Source organism: Globicephala melas, chromosome 7, assembly GCF_963455315.2.
Source record: "Globicephala melas chromosome 7, mGloMel1.2, whole genome shotgun sequence".
NCBI lineage: Eukaryota > Metazoa > Chordata > Mammalia > Artiodactyla > Delphinidae > Globicephala > Globicephala melas.
This window is the reverse complement of record NC_083320.1, coordinates 49,975,955-49,998,175: the sequence shown is the minus strand read 5'-3', so window position 1 is coordinate 49,998,175 and position 22,221 is coordinate 49,975,955. Positions and strand designations below refer to the sequence as shown.

Sequence of the window (22,221 nt, the reverse complement as noted above, 5' to 3'; positions counted from 1 at the left end):
GTCCATCTTGTTTAATGTGTCATTTAAAGCTTGTGTTTCCTTATTTATTTTCATTTTGGATGATCTGTCCATTGGTGAAAGTGGGGTGTTTAAAGTCCCCTACTATGATAGTGTTACTGTTGATTTCCCCTTTTATGGCTGTTGGCATTTGCCTTATGTATTGTGGTGCTCCTATGTTGGGTGCATAAATATTTACAGTTATAATATCTTCGTCTTGGATTGATCCTTGGTCATTATGTAGTGCCCTTCTTTGTCTCTTGTAGTGGTCTTTATTTTAAAGTCTATTTTGTCTAATATGAGAATTGCTACGCCAGCTTCGTTTTGATCTCCATTTGCATGGAATATCTTTTTCCATTCCTTCACTTTTAGTCTTTCTGTGCCCCTAGGTCTGAAGTGGGTCTCTTGTAGACAGCGTATATATGGGTCTTGTTTTTGTATCCATTCAGCCAGTCTGTGTCTTTTGGTTGGAGCATTTAATCCATTTTCATTTAAGGTAATTATCGATATGTATGTTCCTATTCCCATTTTTTTAATTGTTTTGGGTTTGTTATTGTAGGTCTTTTCCTTCTCTTGTGTTCCTGCCTAGAGAAGTTTCTTTAACATTTTTTGTAAAGCTGGTGTGGTGGTGCTGAATTCTCTTAGCTTTTGCTTGTCTGTAAATGTTTTAATTTCTCCATCGAATCTGAATGAGATCCTTGCTGGGTAGAGTAATCTTGGTTGTAGTTTTTTCCCTTTCATCACTTTAAATGTGTCCTGCCACTCCCTTCTGGCTTGCAGAGTTTCTGCTGAAAGATCAGCTGTTAACCTTATGGGGATTCCCTTGTATGTTATTTGTTGCTTTTCCCTTGCTGCTTTTAGTATTTTTTCTTTGTATTTAATTTTTGATAGTTTGATTAATATGTGTCTTGGCATGTTTTTCCTTGGATTTATCCTGTAGGGAACTCTCTGCACTTCCTGGAGTTGATTGACTATTTCCTTTCCCATGTTAGGGAAGTTTTCAAATATAATCTCTTCAAATATTTTCTCAGTCCCTTTCTTTTTCTCTTCTTCTGGGACCCCTATAATTCAAATGTTGGTGCGTTTAATGTTGTCCCAGAGGTCTCTGAGACTGTCCTCGATTCTTTTCATTCTTTTTTCTTTATTCTGCTCTGCTGTAGTTATTTCCACTATTTTATCTTCCAGGTCACTTATCTGTTCTTCTGCCTCAGTTATTCTGCTATTGCTTCCTTCTAGAGAATTTTAAATTTCATTTATTGTGTTGTTCATCATTGTTTGTTTGCTCTTTATTTCTTCTAGGTCCTTGTTAAAATGTTTCTTGTAATTTCTCCATTCTGTTTCCAAGATTTTGGATCATCTTTTCTATCATTACTCTGAATTCTTTTCTAGGTAGACTGCCAATTGCCTGTTTATTTGTTTGGTCTGGTGGATTTTTACCTTGCTCCTTCATCTGCTGACCATTTCTCTGTCTTCCCATTTTGCTTAACTTACTGTGCTGTGGTCTCCTTTTTGCAGGCTGTACGTTCATAGTTCCTGTCGTTTCAGGTGTCTGCCGCCAGTGGGTAAGGTTGGTTCAGTGGCTTGTGTAGGCTTCCTGGTGGAGGGGACTGGTGCCTGTGTTCTGGTGGGTGGGGCTGTATATTGTCTTTCTGGTGGACAGGACTGCGTCCGGTGGTGTGTTTCGGGATGTCTGTGACCTTATTATGATTTTAGGCAGCCTCTCTGCTAATGGGTGGGGGGTTGTGTTCCTGTCTTGCTAGTTGTTTGGCATGCGGTGTCCAGCACTGGAGCTTGCTGGCCATTGGGTGGAGCTGGGTCTTAGTGTTGAGACAGAGATCTCTGGGAGAGCTCTTACTGATTGATATTACTGGGGCCCAGAGGTCTCTGGTGGTCCAGTATCCTGAACTTGGCTCTCCTACCTCAGAGGCTCAGGCCTGACACCAGGCTGGAGCACCAAGGCCCTGTCAGCCACATGGCTCAGAAGAAAAGGGAGAAAAAGAGAAAGAAAATAAATGCATAAATAAATAAAGTAATAAAAGTAAAAACATTTTTAAAAAGTATTAAAATAAAAAAGTAATTAAAAAAAAGAAGAGAGCAACCAAAGCAATAAACAAATCTACGAATGGTAACAAGAAGTAAAAACTATACTAAGATAAACATAAAAATTAGGAACAAGTCAGTCGCAGGCAGCAAACCCCAAGGGTACAGCTGCTCCCAAAGTCCACCACCTCAATTTTGGGTTGATTCGTTGCCTCTTCAGGTATTCCCCAGACGCAGGGTACCTCAAGTTGATTGTGGGGATTTAATCTGCTGCTCCTGAGGCTGCTGGGAGAAATTTCCCTTTCTCTTCTTGTATGCACAGCTCCTGGGCTTCAGCTTTGATTTTCGCCCCAGTGCTGCGTGTAGGTTGCCCTCAGGCTTCTGTTCCTGCTCAGACAGGACAGGGTTAAAGCAGGGGCTGATTAGGGGGCTCTTGCTCATTCAGGCCGGGGTGGGGGGGGTGTATGGGTAAGGTAGTTAGTGACAGAGGCCGTGACATTGCCACAGCCTGAGGCACGCTGTGTTCTCCCAGGGAAGTTGTCCCTGGATCATGGGACCCTGGTAGTGGTGGGCTGCACAGGCTCCGGAGCGGGTGTGGGTAGTGACCTGTGCTTGCACACAGGTTTCTTGGTGGCTGCAGGAGCAGCGTTAGCATTTCATTCCCGTCTCTGGTGTCTGCTCTGATAGCTGCGGCTCATGCAGTTTCTGGAGCTCCTTTAGGCGGTGCTCTGAATCCGTCTCCTTGCACACTCCATAACAATGGTCTTTTGCCTCTTAGGCAATTCCAGACTTTTTCCCTGACTTCCTCCTGGCTAGCTGTGGCTCACTGGCCCCCTTCAGGCTGTGTTCATGCAGTCAACTGCAGTCCTCTCCCTGGGATCTGACCTCCCAAGCCCGAGGCTCAGCTCCTAGCCCCCACCCACCCTGGCTGGTGAGCAGACAAGCCTCTCGGGCAGGTCCACACCGATCTTCTGTGTGAGAACCTCTCCACTTTGCCCTCTGGCACCCCTGTTGCTGCGTTCTCCTCCGTGGCTCTGAAGCTCCCCTCCCCCGCAGTCTCCACCAGTGAAGGAGCTTCCTAGTGTGTGGAAACTTTTCCTCCTTTACAGCTCCCTCCCCAAGCTGCAGGTCCCATCCCTATTCTTTTGTCTCTGTTTTTTCTTTTTTCTTTTGCCCTACCCAGGTACGTGGGGAGTTTCTTGCCTTTTGGGAGGTCTAAGGTCTTCTGCCAGTGTTCAGTAGGTGTTCTGTAGTTGTTGTTCCACATGTAGGTGTATTTCTGATGTATTTGTGGGGAGGAAGGTGATCTCCACGTCTTACTCCTCTGCCATCTTGAAGGTCCACCTTTCATCTTATTTTTAATTAAAATTTTTTTTTTCTTGAGAAGTTCTTTCATTTATCTATCAGCTCTCTTCTCAGGTGGTATACCACTTATATGTACTGAACTAGAATCCTTATTTGTGTTAGCATATTATTAATGGGGTAAGTGTGATATTTAGATTATAGCAGTTTTTGGCTGCTTTTGTTGATGCCAGGAACTCAGAATTCTGTTAGCGTTCCCAGAAGGCGGATAAAGGACTAATTTATCTGTGAGGAAACTTTCCCTGACACTTCTTTTTCTTATCTGGGTTAGCTGTTCCTTGTATGTGCTCCTATAAAGCTCTCTCTGCTAGGTTCTTATCTTTCTCCATTACTGGGTTATGAGCTAAAGGGCAGAGATTCCTTCTGTATATCTTCATTGTTTACCTGTGACAGAGCTGGATATAAAGGGACCTCAGTAAATGTTGGTTGACTGAACAGATTGATGGATATAAGTTGTGAGTTGAATGGTGGCCCCCAAAATGATATGTTCACATTCTAACTCCTGGAACCTTGAATATTGCTTATGTGGCCAAAACATGATTAAGTTAAGGATCTTGAGAGGGGTAGCTCTCAAGGACAGTTTAGTGAGTTAAGGAGACAGGAAAAGAGGGGAAGATAATCCTGGTAATTACCTGGAAGGGCCCTAAATCCAATCACAAGTGTTCTTAGAGGCACAGGGAAATTTGACACAAACAGGAAAGACACAGAGGAGAAGGTCACATGAAGTGAGGCAAACTTTGGTGGTGTAGCCATAAGCCAAGGAACACTAAAACTTACCAGTGTCACCAGAAGCTACAGGGGCCAGTAATGAAGTATTTCTTAGTGCCTTCAACAGGCGTTTGACTCTGCTGAAAACTTATTCTTGTACTTCCGGCCTCCAGAACTGTGGGAGAATAAATTTCTATTGTTTTAAGCCACCCAGTTTCTGGTAGTTTGTCACAACAGACAGAGGAAGCTCATGTATGTATATTGTGTTTTGAGGCAATGACATCCCAAAACCAAATGATGATTGGAATATTTGTGTCCATCTTGGCATTGCGTAGTTTTTCTTTGATAATATTGAGTCACCACTAGCCTTAATCTAGATTATATTGGTTTCGTATTGCTGCTGAAACAAATTATGACAGATTATAGTGGCTTAAAACAACTCAAATTTATTATCTTAAAATTCTGGAAGCCAGAAGTCTGGAATGGGTTTCAGTGGGCTAAAATCAAGGTATTAGTAGGGCTTCACTCTTTTCTGGAGGCTCTAGGGGAGAATCTTGGGGTTTTTTCCTGTTTTCCAGCTTCTAGAAGCTGCCCATATTTCTTGGCTCCTGGCTCCCTACCATCTTCAATGCCTGCGATGGCTAGTTGAGTCTTTATTTCACATCATTCTTTTCCCTCCCCATTTATGGATCCTTGTGATTGTGTTGGGTTCACTCTGTTAATCCAGCATAATCTTCTTGTTTAAGATGAGATGATTAGCAATCTTAATTCCATAGCATCCTTAATTCTTCTTTACCATGTAATATAACATATTCACAGCTTCTGGGTATTAGGACATGGACATCTTTGGGGGCCCATTTTCTGCCTACCAGGTAAAGTTTTTAAAATTAGTCACCAAAATTTATTTAGTTTCATGCCAGACTAGCCATAGTGCCATTTATTGGTCTCTAATTTTGGTGGGATAGTATTTTATATTTTAGTCAAAAGAATAAATGCAGATTGTTTAAAAAAGTCAAATAGTACTTAAATACTTATAATGAAATGCAGCAGTCTTTAGCTTTATTCCTCACAACTAGCCAGTCCAGATCTTAGAGCTCTTCCTTTTGGAATTTACCTCCACTTAACTAAATGAGAGGCTGTATTAGCTTTCTGTTAGCACTGTGACATATTGCCATGAATTTAGTGGCTAAAAACAACTCGGATTTATTCTCTTATAGTTCTAGAAGTCAGAAGTCCAAAATCAATTTCACTGGGCTAAAGTCAGGTGTTGGTAAGACTGGTTTTCTGGAGGCCCTAGAGAGAATCCATTTCCCTGCTGTTTTTTGTTTGGTTTTTTCCCAGTTCCTAGTGGCTACCTATATTCTTTGGTTTGTGGCCCCTTCTTTCATCTTCAAAGTATATTGTATCACTCCAGTCTCTTTCCCATCATCATATCACCTCTCTTGTAAGGACAGTAGTGGATATCTTGGGGGTCCACCTGAATAATCCTGGTTAATCTTCCCATCTCAAGATCCTTAATAAATGCAAAATCTCTTTTGCTATATAAGGTAACATTCATAGGTTCCAGGGATTAGGATGTAGTCACCTTGGAGGGCCATTACTTAGCTGTATATGATTATATTGCTAATTCTTTTTTTTTTTGGTGTTTTTTTAAAAAAATTATTTATTTTTGGCTGCGTTGGGTCTTTGTTGCTGCACGTGGGCTTTCTCTAGTTGTGGTGATCGGGGGCAACTCTTCATTGTGGTGCGAAGTCTTCTCATTGCGGTGGCTTCTCTTGTTGCAGAGCACAGGCTCTAGGCACGTGAACTACAGTAGTTGTGGCATGTGGGCTCAGTAGTTGTGGCTCACAGGCTCTAGAGTGCAGGCTCAGTAGTTGTGGCACATGGGCTTAGTGGCTCTGCGGCATGTGGGATCTTCCCAGACCAGGGCTCAAACCTGTGTCCCTTGCATTGGCAGGCGGATTCTTAACCACTGAGCCACCAGGGAAGTCCTATTGCTAATTCTTTCTTTTCTTTTTTTTTTTTTCTTGCAGTACGTGGGCCTCTCATTGTTGTGGCCTCTTCCGTTGCGGAGCACAGGCTCCGGACGCACAGGCTCAGCAGCCATGGCTCACGGGCCCAGCCGCTCCGCGGCATGCCTTCCCGGACCAGGGCACGAACCCGTGTCCCCTGCATCAGCAGGTGGACTCTCAACCACTGTGCCACCAGGGAAGCCCTTTATTTTCATTTTTAGTATTGCTATATTTATCTTAATGTAGGGGAGATAAGATATAATTATCTTTAATTACCTTATCTGAATATAATTAAAATATATCAAACTTTATTCCTTTGTCAGTGTATTATTATGATTATGTAAGCACTGTTTAGTTTTGCACCAAGTAGTATTACTATAATTTATTCTTTCTGTAAAATGTTAATTTTTTGTTAGTTAATAATTGTTTCTTTTTTCCATTTGTCTAATTTTTCTGTGTGCCATTTGCTCATATTTTAAGCAAATATTCTGCTGCTATGATACATATATATCTTTTTAAAAATGCTCATAGTTTCAAACACACCTTTGTTTTGTTTTAAACTGAGAACTTCTCATTCTCAGCTTCTTTTTTGGCTGTTTCCTATATCAGCATGATGTACAGCTATCATCTTAGGACTTGCCTTAGCAAGTTTCTAGAGTTGAGCTATTTTTCCTAGTTAACATGTTTTCTTCTTAGTTTATTTCCTAATTTTGGTGAAGAAATATATGAGTAGCTTTCTAAGAAAGCTTGCATGGGAAATTAAATTGAAGACCTTAAGTTTGAAATGCTTTTTATCTCCCTTAAAATGGATTGCTAATTTAACCAAGTATAGAATTCTAGGTTGGAATTTTGGAGGCATTATTTCTTTGCCTTCTAGCTTCTAGTGTTCTGCAGAAGTCATTTGTAGTGATGATTCCTGAGTTGTTGTATGGGGATTGGTTTCAAAAAATTTAAGATCTCTGTAGGGTTAGTGTTTTCAGTTTCACAAATGTGCCTTGGTCTGGGGCTTCCATTTATTTTTCTGGGGAATTTGTGGATCCTTTAAATCAAGACACTTACCCTGAGTTCTGGGAAACTTGCCTGTATTTGATAATAGCTTTCCCTCTGTTTTGTCTGTTCCCTCTTTCTGGAATTTCTTCTGTTTGTGAGCACTGCAAAGATTTCTAAATTTCTACTTTTTCTCTGCGAGAGTGTGTTTTATATTTGTATTCTACTTTCTGAAAGATGTCCACAATCTCAATTTCCAACACATCTAATAATTTTTTATTTTATTTTAATTTCGAGTAACCTTTTTTTTTTGTTGTTCTCTTAATGTACTTAAAATGTAGTATCCTTTTCTTGTTTCATGGGTAAAATAACTTATCAGTGAGGTACATGTTGGTCCTTTATTCCTGCTCATATTGTCTGTTTCCTTCTAGTTCTTTTTTTTTTTTTCCTCTCTTTTTGTTTTTTTCACCTCTTCTGCCTTTCTTGGTGAAATGAGGCACTAAAAAGCTACTTGGAATCCATGTGTGTATGTGTATTAACAATGGTAGGAAGGGGGACATTGGTGGAGAGAGGCTGTTTTGTCTCTTTTTGGGCTTCACTATAGGAGGATTGGACAGTTAGGTAGATTTTTGTTTGGAAAAATCTCTGATTTTAGCATATATAGATCTTTCTCTTAAGTTTCCCAAAGAATAATTCTGTAATATTCAGTCTTAATGTCTAAGCTGGTGTTCTGAATATAGAAAGGGAGAAGTCTTCTTTTCTTTTTTTTTAATTAAAAAAATTTTTGATCTTTATTGAAGTATAGTTGCTTTACAATATTGTGTTAGTTTCTGCTGTGCAGCAAAGTGAATCACTTATACATATACATATATCCACTCTTTTTTAGATTTCATTCCCATTTAGGTCACCACAGAGCATTGAGTAGAGTTCCCTGTGCTATACAGTAGGTTCTCATTAGTTATCTGTTTTATACATAGTAGTGTGTATATGTCAATCCCAATCTTCCAATTCATACCATTCTCCCCTTGGTAACCATAAGTTTGTTCTCTATATCTGTGACTCTATTTCTGCTTTGCAAATAAGTTCATCTATACCACTTTTCTAGATTGTAAATGTAAGTGTAAGTGATATTATACAATATTTGTTTTTCTCTTTCTGATTTCACTCTGTATGACAATCTCTGGGTCCATCCACGTCTCTGTAAATGGCACTATTTCATTCCTTTTTATGGTTGCGTAATATTCCATTGTATATATGTACCACATCTTTTTTATCCATTCCTCTGTCAATGGGCATTTAGGTTGCTTCCATGTCTTGGCTATTGTAAATAGTGGTGCAAGGAACATTGGGTGCATGCATCCTTTTGAATTCTGTTTTTCTCTGGATATATGCCTAAGGGTGGAATTGCTGGGTCATATGGTAACTCTAATTTTAGTTTTTTAAGGAACCTTCATACTTTTCTCCATAGTGGCTGTACCAGTTTACATTCCCACCAACAGTGTAGGAGGGTTCCCTTTTTTCCATACCCTAGAAGTCTTCTTTTCAATATGCAGATTTTTACTTATTCTTTTACATAGATTTTCTCCACTGTGACTGGACCCACTGAGTCCTGAGCCACTGAGATTCCTTTTCCTCAGGGACTAAAACCTTGGTCTCTTGGTGGTGGAGTGGCTGGGTAAGATGAGGAAGGGCTTGCCATTTCATCCCGTATTATACACTCTTAAACTAGTTTTCCTTAATTTCAACGAGGAGCCTCTTTCACACTTTTCACAGTTTCTGTGTTCTCCAAAACCTGGGACTTTCTAGATTGACTGTCATTAGGTGTCTGACAGGGATTAGAGATGAATACAAGTGTTCAGGTCGCCATATTGTTTTGGTTATTCTTGTATTCATTGTTCAATATTATTCTGGGTACAAAGACTTTGTCAAACTGAAGAGTCTAAGGAAACAGTACCTACAAGATTGCTCTCTCTTCAGACCTGCTGGCTGCAAATTCAAGCTTTCCCAGGCCCACTCTAAGGTTGGATAATTCACTGGAAAGACTCAGGACCCACTGAAAGTGCTATACTTACGGTTACAGTTTTATTATAGAGAAAGCAGACAAATTAGAACCACCTAAAGAAAGAGATGCATAGGCTGAAAACAAGAACTTCCGTGACATGTTACCCTCCTGGTATTGATATATGGCACTACACAGAGTATTGGCTAGTAGGGAGCTTACTGGAGCCTCCATGTCCTGAGTTTTCATTGGTGTTTCATTACGTACAAATGACTGATTGAATCACTGATCAAGTGGCTAAACTCAGTCTCCATTCCTTCTGCCCAGAGGTGACCTTTTTTATAACATGGATGGTCTTCATGGTTGGTCTTTATGGCGTGACCTACCCTCACCAGGAGTCACCTTGTTATCATAAACCATCAGGTGCTCTTGAGGTTGAGGGGCCTGCCACGGGTAACAAAAACACTCCTGTCGCTGGGGAAATTTCTAGGGTTTAGAGGTTGTCTCCCAGGAACCTGACAAAGGCCAGACATCTCTCTGGGCTGAGGCCAAATTCTTTATTATACATTGTGCTACGTTGTTTCATGGTTAGAAGGTAACAGCACTGCCAGGAACCTCTTTTTCTCCCAAGTTTCATATGCCATGTGTCTGTTTAAAATTCCTACTCTTTTAATCTCTTTTATTTTCATTTAGGTTAGTTGTCTATTTTGAAATAATTGAATGTGGTCTTCAATTGAAGACATTTTCATAAAGGGTAATAAGTTATTTTGCCCTCCACTTCATTCTGATCTTAAGACAGAGTAGTGATTTACAAAGGGAGACACATTACAGTTAAATTTGATGTGGTTTGCTAGGCACACTTTATTTTCATCTTATAAAGCATTGCATGTGAGTACCAGAAGTCTGATTGAAAGGAAGTAAAATCAGTGGAGCAATGAAACGTTAACAAGGTGGGGGGCAATTATGCTAAAGTTATGTAAATAGTTTTAGTTTATGTATAAGTAATTATGTTTTTCAGAGTAGTTGACAGGGCAAAAATTAGATTGCTTATTCGTTTGAGACTTAATTTTGATTTGTTTTATTTTTAAAAGTCATAATGGTAGTCTCATTTTGAGATTTCCATTTAATTTCTTGCTTGAAGGTTATTACATAATGTAGCAGAACTAAATTGTACCTTCTTAATGGTAATGCAGGACATAAAAATTTTGAATTGGCTTTAGGTTTTATACTAGAATGCCTTTTACCATCTTTTTTGTGTTAAAGGCATGTCTTTGTAGTAAGAACTAAACTTATTTAAGCTTATCTTTTGCTTGCTTCTCTTTATTTCCTAAAGGGGTAGTTGATAAGTTGGTTGATTAGCAGACACTTGTCAAAGTGGGGTGGTTCATTTTAAATCAGCCTCATTTTAGAAATGTTTTGTACCTATTAAATGCATCCGTGGTGATGAGGAAAAGAAGAATTGCTAGGAAAAAGAAAAATTGCTAGATGTATTATAGCATGTATGCAGTTTGACATTCTTTTCAGTTATTTACTTCGTATTGTCTCTTTTAAGCATGAACTCAATTTTAAAATTAGATAAATCTGTAAGACTGAGCCATGTAATGTACTAGGATTCCATGTCCTTCTTGTACATCTTTTTGTTTTCTCTAGAGTTAATAACTGTTACATACTTTCTTTTGCTTGATTACTATTGTAAAAATATTTGAATATTTGTTTCTCATTGCTAAATTCTTTTTTGCCTGGTTACTCAACAGCAGTTTTGAGCATCTTTATTTTCTAGTAGGGTCTAGGATAGTGTTCTGAATCAAATAGATTCTTTAATAAGCCTAGTAGATCTGAGGTGATCTGAAATGTATTTTTATTTTCCCTTAAGGAAAGGCTACATTAATGGGTTAAATTAGATTAATTCTGGTCTCTAAATTTGACTCCAGATGAAGTAAAGGGATTCAAGTTGTATGGCATAAAGAATTAAGAATTTTGAAATCCTTAGATGACCATATTTTTCCTCTTTAGTTAGAATCACATTGTTGCATTGTAGTTTTTACTTGATTGATGCCTTTGGCTTTTAATTCTGTTGAGGGTATAGTTTCGGTTTACTGCTGTTCGGAGGCAAGAGAATGGACATCATTCCTGGAAGTCTTTTATTTTAGGTTTGACTGAATATATTTGTGCTGTTGATGCAAAAGAATAATTGTACCAAGTGCATCATTTATAGTATTGAAGTTATATATTGTTAAAACAGTTAACTTTTGTGAGTTCTTGTCTACCTAAAGTTTCATTTGATTCTTGGAGTAACATGTTAAGTCTTCTGTCACAGGTTAATTTATGGATATAGTAAAGGGAAACTAACATTTAGTAGAGTTAATGAGATATAATTGACATTGTGACATTGTGTAAGTTTAAAGTATACAGTGTGTTGATTTGATACACACTGTGGTCATTTTGATATTACAAAATAACCAGTGTCTTAGCTGACATTTTTCATCACATCACTTAATTACCATTTCTTTTTTTGTGGTGAGAACCTTTAGATCTACTCTCTTAGCAGCTTTTAAGTATATAATACAGTATTATTAGAGGTAATCACCATGCTGTACTTTAGATCCCCAGAACTTACTCATCTTATGACTGGACGTTTGTACCCTTTGACCAACAACTCCCCATATCCCCCAGCCTCCGGCCCCTGGTAGCCACAAGTCTACTCCTTCTGTGAGTTCTGCCATTTTTACATTCCACATATAAGTGAGGTGATAGAGTATTTGTCTTTCTCTGTCTGACTTCTTTCACTTATCATCATGAACATCATGCCCTCAACATCCATCCATACTGTAGGAAATGGCAGGACTTCCTTCTTTTTCATGGCTGAATAACATTCCATTGTATATACGTGCCACATCTTCTTATCCATTCATCTATTAATGGACCTTTAGATTGTATCCATATCTTGGCTCTTGTGAATAGTGCTATATTGAATATGGGAGTGCAGATGTCTGAGATCCTGTTTTCATTTTCTTTGGATATATGCTCAGAAGTGGGATTGCTGGATCATATGGTAGCTCTGTTTTTAATGTTTTTGAGGAACCTCTATACTATTTTCCATAGCGTGTGCAACAACTTTATTGTCCTGCCAACAGTGCACAAGGATTCCTTTTTCTCCAAATCCTCACCAACACTTATCTCTTTCTTTTTTTTTGATGATAGCTGTTGATGAGGTTATATCTCATTTTGGTTTTGATTTGCATTTTCCTGATGATTAGTGATATTGAGCACCTTTTTTTGGTACCTGTTGGCCATTTGTATGTCTTTGGAAAATGTGTATTTAGTTCCTCTGCCCAATTTTTAATTGGATTGATTTTTTGTTTGTTTTTTGCTATTGAATTGTATGAGTTTCTTATATATTTTGGATATTAACCCTTATGTATATACATGTTCCTTTTCACCTTTCTCTTTGTTATTATTTTTTTCCTGTAAGATTTTCTGTTTTCTAACATACTAGGTATTTACTTGTCTTTCTTCCACTAGAATTTAAGCTCTATTAGAGATTTTTCCCCCCTTTGGTCTAACTTGTTCATTACTGTATTTTTAATACCTAGAATAATGCTTGGTGTACATTTAAGTGCTGAAAAAATATTTCTTGTATGTGAATCATTATTACTACTCCAAAGATGAAATAGTCTCTGCTTCTCAGAAATGTGTGGTCTCAGTAGGACAGAGCCTCTGAGATAAAATGAACACACAAAGTGTTTAGCTTGACATGTTGGACGTGAAGTACTCATTAATTGGTAATTATTGTTGAAGAATAAGAAAAGAAAGAACAGAATCAGACATTTCAGATAGAAATGACCTCAATAAAAGAAAACTGCGTTCACATCTTAGGAACTAGGGTAGATACTGTTTAGGGGTACATTGAAAAAATAAGGTTGGAACTATATTGTGGAGAACAACCAAGACATTTGGATTTTGTTTTGTGTGTAATGAGGAGTTACTGAATCTTTTTAAGGCAGAGGTGTCATAATGAAAGTGGTAGGTTTGGAATATGAAGTCCTTGAGGTTGACTGGAGATCCTTCTGCTGTAAGTTTAACTGGAAATTAATAAAACATTTAGCAAATTTATAATAAATAATAAAACATTTGCAAAATGATAAATTATGCTCAAATTTTAATGACTTCCTCTCAAATTGTGTGGTAGTATATAATTATCATTTGATTATAGTGTGTATTTTGAATTATTTATGGAATTGCCAACTTTTAATGTACTTTCCCATTTAAAACTAAAGCTTTGATATTTTAAATCAAGATGTTTATATTGGTAACTAACTTACTAAATATACTAATATAGGGCAGAGTGTGTTTAGTCCAGCAAACATTGGTCAACCACGAAAGACAACATTATCTCCTGCCCAGTTGGATCCTTTTTATACTCAAGGAGATTCTTTGACATCTGAAGATCACTTTGATGACACTTGGGTGACTGTGTTCGGGTAAGGTTTCTAGATTATTTACTTAAAAAAAAAAAGCTCTCACATTTTCTAATGAGTATTATCAAACATAAAAAAACTAAAACAGTGGCACAGCAAACACCCATATGTACCGACCACCTAGATTCTGCAGTTGTTAACGGCTACATTTGTTTTATCTACTATTAATTCATCTTTTTTGTTGTTGGTATATTTCAGAGTAAGTTGCAGACATCAGTACATACCACCTTGACATTTCAGCATGTATTTAAGTAATGTTTGATTTTTGTATTTTAAGTAATGTTTTAAGTAAGGTTTAAGTAATGTTTGATTTTTAATAGTTTTTCCATCATTTATCTGTGTGCCTCTTCTCAGATTATCTTCTCTTGAGCACATTTGCTGGATATTGGAAGAGGGTTGGTTGTCCCTTTAGACTTAGGAAACTCCTTTCTCTCTTTGTTGTGACTGTGTCTATGCTTATATTGGACTTAACCAGTTTTGAACTAACAGATTGAATTTCATTTGTATATATATGCATACTATTTCACAGGGTTGATACTTTCTAGCTACAGAATATTGAATATTAATAGAAACTGTGCATGACAGTCCTAGTTGAATGGAGTTTTAGATCTAATAAAGTACTTTAAAGCGTCTTAGAGATCATATTGCATCATTTACATATGAAAAACCTGAGATATAGACAGATTAAGTGATTTACTGAGAGGCTTACATCTAGTTATTAGTAAAGCTTCATCGAAAACCCAGGTCTTTTATTTTCAGGCTGTGATTGTTTATACTGTACTACATAAGGTTGGTTTCTGAAAGTGTGATGTCATACTGTTACTGGACCTTACTATATTTAGTTTTGGGGTTTAAAAAAATATAAAAACATGTGAGCTCCTTGAAGGAAGAACAATGCCCAGTAAATAAATATTAGTGGACTTTATATATTCAATTTATTTAAAATTCAGAAGAATGTGTAAGAATATGGTGAAAAGTTTTCCTTCCCACTTTTTCTCCCAGATAGTTTTTCTCCCTTGTAAGGCAGTAATTGCCACCTGTTTTTTGTGTAACCTTTCAGAGAGATTCTTTGTTACTGATTCTGTTTAGGTAGTAAGCAGGGTCATTGCTTTCCCTTGTTCTCCAGAAAGGGCACGCTCAGCCACATGTCCATAGCAGTTGGGCTGACTGCTGCTGCTTCTTTTTTTTTCTTCCCTTTTATGTGTTTAAATTTTTGTATTCTCTTGTGAAGTAAGTGGCTGTATGTTTTTGAATGTGTCTGTCCACTCTCAAGTGTTTTTCAGGTTCAGTAGTAATGGTGTCATTTTTAAGATTCCTCAGTAATTAGATAAATTACTTGAAGTACTTCTGTTAGCCCTTCATTTTTAAGATGTACACTTTCCCAGCTATTTATTTTCTGTTGGTTTTATGTTTCAGTAACCCTGCATATAAGTTTAATTGCAAGCACAGAAACATTTTCTTCTAAGGGATAAAATATTTTATTTTGATTATTTATAGGGAAGTACATCTAAAATACATTATATATCTTCTTCCTTTGATAATTTAACTTTTCCTGCTGATTCAGGGTCATCATGAAATACCATTTATTGTTGTAGGGTGATTCTGTGACAGGATATTCTGCTGCTTCTACTCAGAGTGGTCCTAGACTCTTGGAATTATGTTTTATTTCTCAAGTGCCTGCATCACTTGCAACCATTATTTCTCCCTTTCGTTTTAATTTTTTTTTAGTTCTGCTTGCAGGCATCCTGACTCATTTGTTGTTTTCTTTGGGATTAGAAATCTTATATCCAAATTTACGTAACATAAAATAAATTTCCAGTCCTGAATGCAGTGAGTATTTTAGTCACATAGATTTAAACGTGTGGAGTTTCTCATTTATTTTTGTGACTTACATTTTTTCCTTTAGGTTCTAATCCAAGCTCCAGATAACTGAAGTTACTGGTTAAGGAAACTCCAGATTTTCAAGCTGAAAATAGCTTTATTATTTGGACTATAAAAGTTATATCTCATTGTAATATTCAAAGCATACAGAACTTTATAAAGAAGAAAGTAAAAATCACTTAAAATTTTCCCATACAGAGATATGGCTATTAAAATTTTGGTAACAGTCCTTTTAATTGATTGTTTACCATTGATATTGGTTCGGACTGTATTTTTGTTTCAGGAATACATTTCTGAATTTTCAGGTAGTGCTCAATATATATTGATATGATTCTATATAATTTAAAGTTCTTTCCCCTTTAATAACCATAGTAGTATATTGCAACATTTCCCTTTCTCTCTCTCTCTCTCTCATGGACGTGCACACACACACACACACACACACACACACACACACCCATGTAAAATAAGTTATTTACAGAACTGTAACTTCATGGTACTTTTCTAAGGATTATGATAATGACAGTGAGAGTAGAAGGTGGAATTTGGGGCTGGAGAAAAGTGGCTGAGTCAAAATTAATTTTAACATAATTTGCTTTTGGGTGATGGGCAAATGAATAGATTTAGCTAATATAGGGGAAAATAGGATGTTCAGGGTCTCTTATTAATGTACTAGACAGTTAGGGGGAGTTTATTGTGAAACACTTGTAAGGTAATTTGCATTTGTATTATCGAAGTTGACTGTTCAGACAACTTTTTGTCCCCCCCCAACCCCAGGTTTCCTCAAGCATCTGCTTCCTATATATTATTACAATTTGCACAGTATGGAAATATCTTAAAACATGTGGTAAGTCTTAATTCTTTTCATTTCAAGATTTAAGCTGAGGAAAGATAACCTGTGAATTGAGGGAAAACTTTGCTGCTGAATGTTGTCTGTTTTTTTCCAAACTTGAAAATTTTTCTTTTTTTTAAAGTTTTCATAGGATCTATCTATCTATTGGAGTTTGGAAGGCTGGTAGTTGCATAGTATTTGATAAAAAGGGATAAAGAGAGAAGATAAGCAAGAGAGTGAGAGTTTCAGGTTTCCCCCTTTTAAAAATAGTTCACAGTCTCTTAAAAAAGATCATGCCAAGTTTTCCAATTTGAGCTTGTTTTATTGGGGATAAAGGAAAAGGGAGATGTTTCTAACTTAGAGTTCTTAGAGATTTTTTAGCTTGCCAGTTATAAATAACAAATCTTTTTTCTATTACTAGAAATTGACTTAACTCCTATGCAAAATCAGATTGATGAATACAGTTTTTAAAAAATTTCATAGCAAGTGTTGATAAGACCTTTTTATAAGAAACATTATCTTTTGAGAATTACTTTGCTTTCAGAGAATATTTGTCACATATTCTTTATATAAGAGATTTGAGAACTATTGAAATGTATTGAAATAGTTTAATAGGATTTTTGTTGAATCCTAGTATACAGCTTTTTACAGGGCATCAAATAAAAAGTGGAAGCAGATTTATTTCATATGCTTCTGTTTTCTAATAGAACTCATTAAGTTTAAATTTTGTATACTTTGTATTTTAATTTAAGAGAAAACTTCATTTTTTGCAGATGTCTAACACAGGAAATTGGATGCATATTCGTTATCAATCTAAACTGCAGGCCCGGAAAGCTTTAAGCAAAGATGGGAGAATTTTTGGAGAGTCCATCATGATTGGTGTAAAACCATGTATAGATAAAGTAAGTTATTGCTGGTGTAAGGAAAGCAGTTTAATTTATATGTAGTGCACAAGTCTAAGTACTAACATTGGTGGTTATGGCACTTTGCTTCACTGTGCCTCTTATTTTATAAAATGTGATGGATGATGTTACAGCACTCTTTTATGGTAAGTCAAAGATATTTAGTCACAAGACTTTAGAGGTAATACACGCCAACCCCTTCACTCTACAAATAAAGAGGCCAAGGAGACTTAGGTAACTTACCCAGAGTTGTTAAGGTGAAGCCTACATTCTAGGTCTTTTAACTTATAACCCATTCCCTTTTTTGTGCAAAGCAACTTCAAATTCTTTACCTCAAAGGAGTGGTGCTATTTCAGAATGAAATATTTCATAAGAATGGTAACTGAGGGTTAACTTCTAAAAGCTGAAGCTTTTTATTAGTCATTTCTACTTTAAAATATTTAAATATTATTATATATTTGTATACTGATAAAATAATCCTGGGCACAATTTAAACTTTGTGGTTTGTAAAATCATGATCATTCTTTAAGTAAATATATGTGAACTTCTGCTACCTACCAGGCACTGTGCTTGGGACTTACGTATACACACTAGTGCACGAAGCAGACATGGCTCCTGTTATCATAATCTAGGATCACTGAGTAGTTGTGTAATTATTACGTTGTACTGTAGCAGGTGTTTGCAGAGGCTAGAGGAAAATTTGGGGTTACTGGATACTAAAAAGCACTGGACTTTGATGCCCCACACCCCTCAGTTTCCCTAAGAATTCTTTTTTTCTTACTGATTTTCCGTAGTGTTTGTTAGGAGATTCTTACTCTTGAGAGTCTATAGTTTTCTTGAGGATATTTGAGGTCATTCAAGTGAGATTTCTGGTTGAGCATTAGATCTCATATGCTAGCTGAGAAGCACATATTGTTTTCTCAACCCTAAAGTTATTTGAAAGTTTAATTAGATTAAATAAAGTACACTACTTTTAATGAAGTTTTCTTTGTAAGTAGGACATAATAGTGGATGATATGTATTATGTTAATAAACAGAGAAGTTCTTTGTCTTTATTTTTCTAGAGCGTTATGGAAAACAGTGACAGGTGTGCTTTATCATCTCCATCTGTTGCCTTTACACCACCAATCAAAACCTTAGGTACACCAACCCAACCTGGAAGTACTTCTAGAATTTCTACCATGAGACCTCTTGCTACAGCATACAAAGCTTCTACTAGTGACTATCAGGTATTTTAAAGATTGGATAAAAGAATATATTTTAAGGGCTGCAGTACTTAGCATGTTTAACTTTTTCATTGGATTGATTTGTATGCCATTAAATATTTCCTACTGAAGTTGATTGGCTTGATGAAACCTATAAACTTTGCATTTTTAAATTTCCTATTTTAAAAATTAGAATTTTAGCCAGTTGGAAATTTATCTTGAGTTTTTAAAAAAATTCTTTGCCATTTTAAAAAACATTTTGAGAGTTAATTAGTTTAGTTTTTTCTAAGGTATGTTGCATACGTAAAAAGTTTCTCTTGTGGACGTCTCTGGCATGAGGGAATGTTAAATCCCTGTTAAATTGATAACTAAATTTGATGGTGTTGCAAATGAAGAACCTCAGATTGGAAGTAGCTTTGGTTATCAAAAGAAAATATTGACCAGTCCCCATTTCAAAACTTCTTATTTCAAAAAAGTTTAAAGGAAAAGTTCATTATATTCATTGAAGAATGCTAGAAGTATTATGACTGTCATTCACCATGCTATTGTTGCCTACTTAATTAGCCAGTAGTTCTGAACTTGCCTAGCTGCAGACACAGGTCCTGAGATAGCAAATAAAACACTTTAGTAGGGCAGTTTGACTTCCCTTGAAATTTGGGGATCATTCTAGAACTGGTTTAATTTTTCCCTTTAGTTTTTTTTAAACTAGTATTTTAAAGTCCTTATCTCTTTTAGCTTTTGTGGTGTTTGTTCAGTTTACTAATTTAAGGAGCAGATGTAATTTGCCTTGCCAAAGGAATACAATTTTGTTATTTTTAAAAGCATAAGGATGTTCCAAGCAAGCCTATATTTTAATTTTTAAATATATAATTTATTGTTGCAAATCCACTTTAGTGTTTGGCACTTTTAAATTAGCCATTAAGTGAAGAATTGACTATGATACTAAAGAAACCATAATCTTACAATTGTGTGTGTTTTTTTTAATAGGTTATTTCTGACAGACAAACGCCAAAAAAAGATGAAAGTCTTGTATCCAAAGCAATGGAATACATGTTTGGCTGGTAATACAGTAAGAGCTAAGAACTCAACTACAAAGGAGAAGGTTGCCACAATAAAACAGACTTAGCAGGGTACTGCTGGGTTTCCTTCGGTTAGTTATATAACCACTCTTGACTATCGAATAGCTGTCTCATACTTCCTTTAGAAGCCTTTTTCTTAAAGGATACAGCATATTTGTAGCTCGCACTTTAAACGATGCTTGAGATACATTTTAAAGAAACAAAAAATCCCTGTATATAAGATTTTGTGCTTTCTGTGATAGTGCATGCTTAAGTGCAAAACACTCATTGATTATTGTAAGTTATGTAATTGAGTTTGTAGTGAGGCTTTGTAGTCTTCATGAGTTGGTGAGGTGAATTTCATGACGGGTAACTGTACAGCTGATTCTAACAAGACACAAAGATTATAATTAATTTGAATTATGGTTTTTTAATTTAGATGGTATTTAATATTTTAATTATCCTTGTTTATATTTGTCCTGTCATGAATTGTCATCTTTCAGTCTTGTAAAACCAACACAGCCTTTTAAAAAACCTACCGAAGTTTCTTGATAATAAACTTGTCGATTATATGTATTGAGCAGTTTTTGAAAGGGTGATTTATTAATTAGTACAAGAAGTTTGAAGTCTTCGCAGAAATAGAGAAAATATGTAATGAACCTCCATCCACCTGTAATCCAGCTTTAATAACCATATAACCATCACTATTTTCTTAATTTCTAATATCCAGTCCTTTTAAAAATTTCCCAATTGTTTCCAAAATTTGTTAAATTTTATGTTTGGTTTGTGTGAGTCTCTGTCGAGACTAGGTCTACACAGTGTATTTGGTTTTGTCTTTGGAGTGTCTTGAAGTTTAAATTAGAGTTCCCCTACTTTTCCCCACCGTTCAGTACACCATGATTTGTTGAAGGAACCATGTGAGTTGCCTACAGAGTGCACCACAGACTGAATTTGATCTAAACAAGAATAGCGTTCTTGTTTAACTAGTTCTGTCATTTGTCCCATATCCTAGAAGTTATATCTAGAGAAGGTTAATTAGATTCTGCAATCTCATTTTTTTGAGCAAGAATACTTGATAGTAGTATGGTGTACTTTATGTCAAACGATGAGGCATTTAGTTCTGGTTTTCCCACTTTTAATGGTCCTCAGGTTGTTCATTGGGCATGTGGGCAAAAGCCAAACACCATCATTGGAAAGTTCCCCATAAACTTTTTACATAATGTATTTAAAAGCATGCATTAATGATACTTGCCTGAATCAGTTATTTCATTAAGATTTGCAAAATGAGGACTTTCCAAACCTGTCATTCCTGTTGCATTTATTAGTTGGAATTCTTTCATATAGAAGAAACTTGTCGCATCCATCCATTAGGGCTATTTGGTTATCATGGAATACATTCATACCAGGATAGCAGGATAAATATTTAATTCGTTTCCTTTATCAGCTTTCAGAGTTATTTTTGGTGCCCTGGCGACCTCCACTGCTGTCCTGAGTTAAAATTTTTTTTCCTTTGGTATCACTATGCACTTAATGGCTTTTTTTTTTTCTTTTTTAAATTCACTGTTTCAGTCACTTGCAGTCATCACTCTTTTATTCAAATTATCCTCCTTGGCCAGTGAGAACCTCATCAAGCTGGCACTTGTATGAAAAGGAGGTTTTAATTGACATGATATTTCACCATAATACATGTATCTAGGTAATCTGCATCTTTCTTTATCTTTAATACATATCTATAAAGAATAAAGTAACACATTGTATAGAAGGTTTTGATATCCTTTTTAAATCACAGCAAACTACCATTGAAGACTTGTTTAGTTCTCTGAGATGAAGTGAAACTAAGGAATGTACTGGCATGGATGAAAATCCATTTATCATTACATTTATAGAGTATTTTTCATCTGAAACTTTTAAAGTCTTTTCCACCTTAAAATAGGAGTATATTTTTTATCCTGTTTCTTTACATACAGAACTCAGTTATTCAAGGTAGATCTGGATAGTTTTCCTATTAAACTGTTGGATTTGTATTTGAGTTATACACATTTTTGTAAAAGGGCTGTGGGTTTTATTTTTGAGAGGGCATTTTATTTCCGTAAACCTCTGTGGAGCATGAAGTTTGCTTTCTGGCTAAAAATATTTGTTTGCTATGTTTGGGTTCGTTATTTTTACCCAGTATTGTATCTTACCTGTCTTTGTATCCATCACATCCTTTATTTAAAAAGAGCCAGGAAATACATAAATATATCAAACTAACACTTTGTATACCTCAGACTTATACAATGTTATATGTCAGTTGTATCTCAACTTAAAAAATACAATAAAACCAACAAAAATACAAAACAAAAGTAAAAGCCAGGAAAATCTGAGGAAATAAACTGCCACATTTTCCAGTACTATACAAAAACAGTGGAATCTGTGAAACTGGAAAAGTTACCTTGAAACAAGCCTCATTTTAAAGTTCAGAAAAGCTGATTTCACACAAAAATAAGTAACATAAAACTGTAGTCATGGGACTTCCCTGTGGTGGCACAGTGGTTAGGAATCTGCCTGCCAGTGCAGGGGACACGGGTTTGAGCCCTGGTCTGGGAGGATCCCACGTGCCGCAGAGCAGCTAAGCCCATGTGCCACAACTACTGAGCCTGTGCTCTAGAGCCTGTGAGCCACAACTACTGAGACCACATGCCACAACTACTGAAGCCCACGTGCCTAGAGCCTGTGCTCCGCAACAAGAGAAGCCACCGCAATGAGAAGCCCGTGCACTGC

General features: G+C 36.4%; 1 protein-coding gene across 2 annotated transcripts in view; it reads left to right on the top strand.

Annotated features, from left to right (window-relative positions):
• NUP35 (nucleoporin 35) overlaps positions 1–20,265 on the top strand; it is a 36,571-nt gene extending 16,306 nt beyond the window's left edge. Inside the window, exons 6-10 of one of the 2 annotated variants that reach the window (XM_030850257.3) lie at positions 13,445–13,586; positions 16,242–16,311; positions 17,070–17,198; positions 18,263–18,427; positions 19,391–20,265. In XM_030850257.3, the coding sequence (XP_030706117.1) occupies positions 13,445–13,586; positions 16,242–16,311; positions 17,070–17,198; positions 18,263–18,427; positions 19,391–19,468 (584 nt within the window). In that variant the 3' untranslated portion in view covers positions 19,469–20,265. The remainder of the gene's footprint in view (positions 1–13,444; positions 13,587–16,241; positions 16,312–17,069; positions 17,199–18,262; positions 18,428–19,390) is intronic. The other variant, XM_030850248.3, reaches the window with a different exon arrangement.
• Positions 20,266–22,221: the final 1,956 nt, after the last annotated feature.